Below are 3,724 nucleotides of genomic sequence, written 5' to 3' on the forward strand. Positions count from 1 at the left end.
TACCACCACTAGTGTCGCCAATTTGTGGCTCAGCTGCATCCTAATCTGGTTGCTGCATACGTGGGAGCATCTCATTGGCTTGGAAATATTTATTTCGGACTCGTCTGAGTCAGCTTCTTTCATTCTTGAAGAAGCAATTATTTGATTCCACCTCAGCACTTCTGTCACAACGTCATATGATCCAAGTCGGCATCTGGGTTGCCGTTGGACTCGGGCAACTTGCATTCTTGCAAATGTTACAGTACTGTGAAAATGCTTCCTTCCTTTTTTTCCAGAAGCACTTATAAAGGAGCTTTTATTTTTTGCAACCAAATAATTCTTCAATGAAGTATTGTAAAAAGAAATAAATACATTCAAATTCAATGTATATGAATATAGTTTTTTTTTTTTTGTCCTTTTAACATCCCAACGCAACTAGAAAATAAGAAATGATAAACTCTAATTTATTGAAATATATATATATATATGACGGTTCACACAAAATATAGACAGTATAAAATATAAATACTCAAATTATCCAATATTCATTAAAGTTCAAAAAAATAAGACCTAAATTCTGAACCAACCGAAGAATGAAAAATGCTTGTAAAAGTTGTTATAATGTACATTATGCTTATGCTGTAACAAGGGCTATCGTCAAAGTGCTATTTAATTAATTTCAGCGCAGCGGCATTAAAGAGACGATGTAGATTCGCACTGTTTATGCATGCTCCTACAGTTGCTAATCATAAGGTGGTAGAAAATTATTGGATTTCAACAGTTAAATTTCAACCGAGATAAGCTTTACAATATGCTTTTGTTGGTCAATTTTTTTAATGTTTCACACGGCTAATGTGATTTGTTGGTGGTTAATATGGTTGCATGATAGCGCCAGTTAGTTAAGATACTCCATTTGTTACTTATTAATACACATTAGTGATGATCGTATTAAAATAATAATAATAATAATGCTGGCTGCTTAATTTCATGAACAAAAGGAGGCAAACAAGTGCATGACAATAATAAGTCAAAAATAAACAAATAAAAAAAGGGAAAAAAAAGAAAAAAAAAAAAAAGAAAGAAAGAAAACTGTATGTTGTTGTAAAACAACATGTGTGATGGTAGCATACATTATCTGCTCCAAAAGCCCGAAGCCTGATGAAAGCTCCACGTGTCCCCCCACTTGTCAGCACGTGTACACTTGGATCTCATCGACCCACCTGGACTAGCGGAGCACTTCATTCGAGCGAGTACAACACAATTAACCCACTCGCTCGATTACGCACGCCGCTACCTCATGCAGTTAGACGATTCCAAAAGGCCAAAGTGGCAAAAACCTGTAGGCCCCACTTACTCAAACCTGGTCCCACCGTGAACCTTCGCCAACCACAAGATAACGTAGCACCTTTAGTCCGCCACTAATTTCAAGCCACGTGCCACTCCCTAGATTCTCTCCCTCCGCTCTTCACTTACACCCCCCCTCTTCTTCTCCCCTTCACGCTCAGCTCGCAAATCACAATTCACAAACAAGCTGAAACAAAACGTCGGCGTTTAGAGTGTGAGAGAAAATTTAAAGAATTAAAAAAAAAAGGGAGAGAAACAAGAAAACCAACTAATTAAACGATGATGAAAGAGGAGAGCAACGACGGCAGTGGAGGAGGAAACAGCTGGGCACGTGTGTGTGACACTTGCAGGGCAGCTGCATGCACGGTCTACTGCAAAGCTGATATGGCGTATCTTTGCTCTGCATGCGACTCCAGAGTCCATGTGGCCAATCGTGTCGCCTTTAGACATGAGCGCGTGTTCGTGTGCGAGTCCTGCGAACAAGCCCCGGCTGCTTTCTTATGCAAGGCGGACGCGGCGTCGCTTTGTGCTGCATGTGACGCTGAGATTCACTCAGCAAACCCTCTCGCAAGGCGCCACCAGCGGGTCCCTATTCTTCCGATATCTGGCTCGGTGTACGGGGGAAGGACCGGCGCGACGCCGGAGGGAGATCATGAGGATGACCAGGACGAGGAAGAAGCGGCTTCGTGGTTGCTGTTGAGTAATCCTGGGAAGAATTGCGGTAATGGTAATAATGGGAATAATAATGGGTTTCTGTTTGGTGGGGAAGTTGATGAGTACTTGGACCTTGTGGATTATACTGGTGGGAATCAGTACCTTGATCAGTACAGTAATGGTAACAATAATCAGCAACAGCACGGTGTTGCTCAAAAGGGTTATGTGGGTGACAGTGTTGTGCCTGTTCAGTGTGAATTAGCTAACAAAGATCATCATCGTCATCAGCAAAATTTTCAAATGGGATTGGACTATGATTCATCTAAAGCAGGATATAGCTACAACGGTTCAATTAGTCACAGTGTAAGTTTTCTAATTTTGGTGCTTCTGCTTCTGTGCAAACCCAGTCTAATTTTCATCTATTACTTTAATCAAATGCTTGACTAAAGCTAGCTTACACTGCTTGTTTGCTATGCTATCTGATTACTTTGTCTACCCAATTAAGTAATAAAGCCTTTACTTCTTTGTACAACCTAAAGTCCAGGAGGTATCTTATGATACTTTTGTGCACTTTAGTAGTACCCTTTTTCCTCTTTCTTTTACTTTTTATAATTTAAAGGGTGGAATCTACTGGCTTAAAGGCTTAAATTCTTTTGGTTTTCTTTCCCTTTTGTTCCAAGTCTTGATTTCGGAGGTCAAAGTGCTGATCTCATTAGTTCATATTTTATTAAAAGAATTGCAGCCTAAACTATAGCTAATCTTGTATTAAGATATTTTACATTTTACTTAGAAACGGGGAAAAAACAGAGTTAGGTGCATATATTTCTTTCTGCTTCAAAGAGTTAATCAACAGTGCTTTTCTGTGTTTATGAACTAGGTCTCGGTTTCATCTACCGATCTCGGAGTGGTACCGGAATCAACCATGAGTGACATATCGATTTCACACTCGAGGCCACCGAAAGGGACCATTGACCTCTTCTCAGGACCTCCAATTCAAATGCCACCCCAGCTTACTCCCATGGACAGGGAGGCCAGAGTCTTGAGATACAGGGAAAAAAAGAAGACAAGAAAATTCGAGAAGACAATCAGGTATGCCTCAAGGAAGGCCTATGCGGAAACTAGACCACGTATCAAGGGCAGGTTCGCGAAGAGAACCGATGCTGAAGTTGAAGTTGATCAAATGTTCTCCGCAACATTGATGACTGATCCTGGATATGGCATTGTTCCTTCATTCTAAATCCATCGATGAGTCGAAGAATAGCTCTCAAGATTAGAGGTCTACTGTTTATTACTAAAGTACTACTACTTGTATTGTAGCTCTCTTAATATAATTATCTGAATCAATGAGATATTTCTTTTGCCGTATAGTAATTTTCTTGTCTATTCATGCAACCATGACACTGCTATGTTGTATATGTATGTATATTCATAATTTTTGGAATTAATTTCATCACGATTATTGCTTTCCCGAGTCACACTTGTGTATGCAATAAGAACTGAATGGTCCTTGTTGTGATTTTTGAGGAAAAATGTTGATTCAATGTATTCCTTCCTGGAGAGGAAAAGGAACTAAATTTTGAGCCACATGGTGTAAAATGACAAAGATGATCCAATGTGAACAATGTGGCATAGATAAAAAGCTCAGTATAGCTATGGGGGTATCCAAGCTTGAAGGAGACTTCTGGTGTTTGAATGATTCCTTGCTACTTACTTTTCAACTTGCTCTTTTCTTCACAAGTACCTAGCT

The 3,724-nt window shown here is 39.7% G+C and overlaps 1 protein-coding gene across 1 annotated transcript; it reads left to right on the forward strand.

The window, feature by feature from the left end:
- The first annotated feature begins 1,470 nt into the window (after nucleotides 1-1,470).
- Nucleotides 1,471-3,452, forward strand: LOC102610914 (zinc finger protein CONSTANS-LIKE 2). Its single transcript, XM_006482278.3, has 2 exons — nucleotides 1,471-2,340; nucleotides 2,855-3,452. Exons 1-2 carry the CDS (start codon nucleotides 1,603-1,605, stop codon nucleotides 3,212-3,214), a joined length of 1,098 nt encoding a protein of 365 aa, XP_006482341.1. The 5' UTR covers nucleotides 1,471-1,602; the 3' UTR covers nucleotides 3,215-3,452.
- Nucleotides 3,453-3,724: the final 272 nt, after the last annotated feature.

Source organism: Citrus sinensis, chromosome 6, assembly GCF_022201045.2.
Source record: "Citrus sinensis cultivar Valencia sweet orange chromosome 6, DVS_A1.0, whole genome shotgun sequence".
NCBI lineage: Eukaryota > Viridiplantae > Streptophyta > Magnoliopsida > Sapindales > Rutaceae > Citrus > Citrus sinensis.

Bases quoted from the DNA above. Each gene is read 5' to 3' on its own strand.
- LOC102610914 (XM_006482278.3), top strand. From the start codon at position 1,603: ATGATGAAAGAGGAGAGCAACGACGGCAGTGGAGGAGGAAACAGCTGG. The intron at 2,341-2,854 runs GTAAGTTTTCTA...TTTATGAACTAG, and splicing joins ACGGTTCAATTAGTCACAGT to GTCTCGGTTTCATCTACCGA.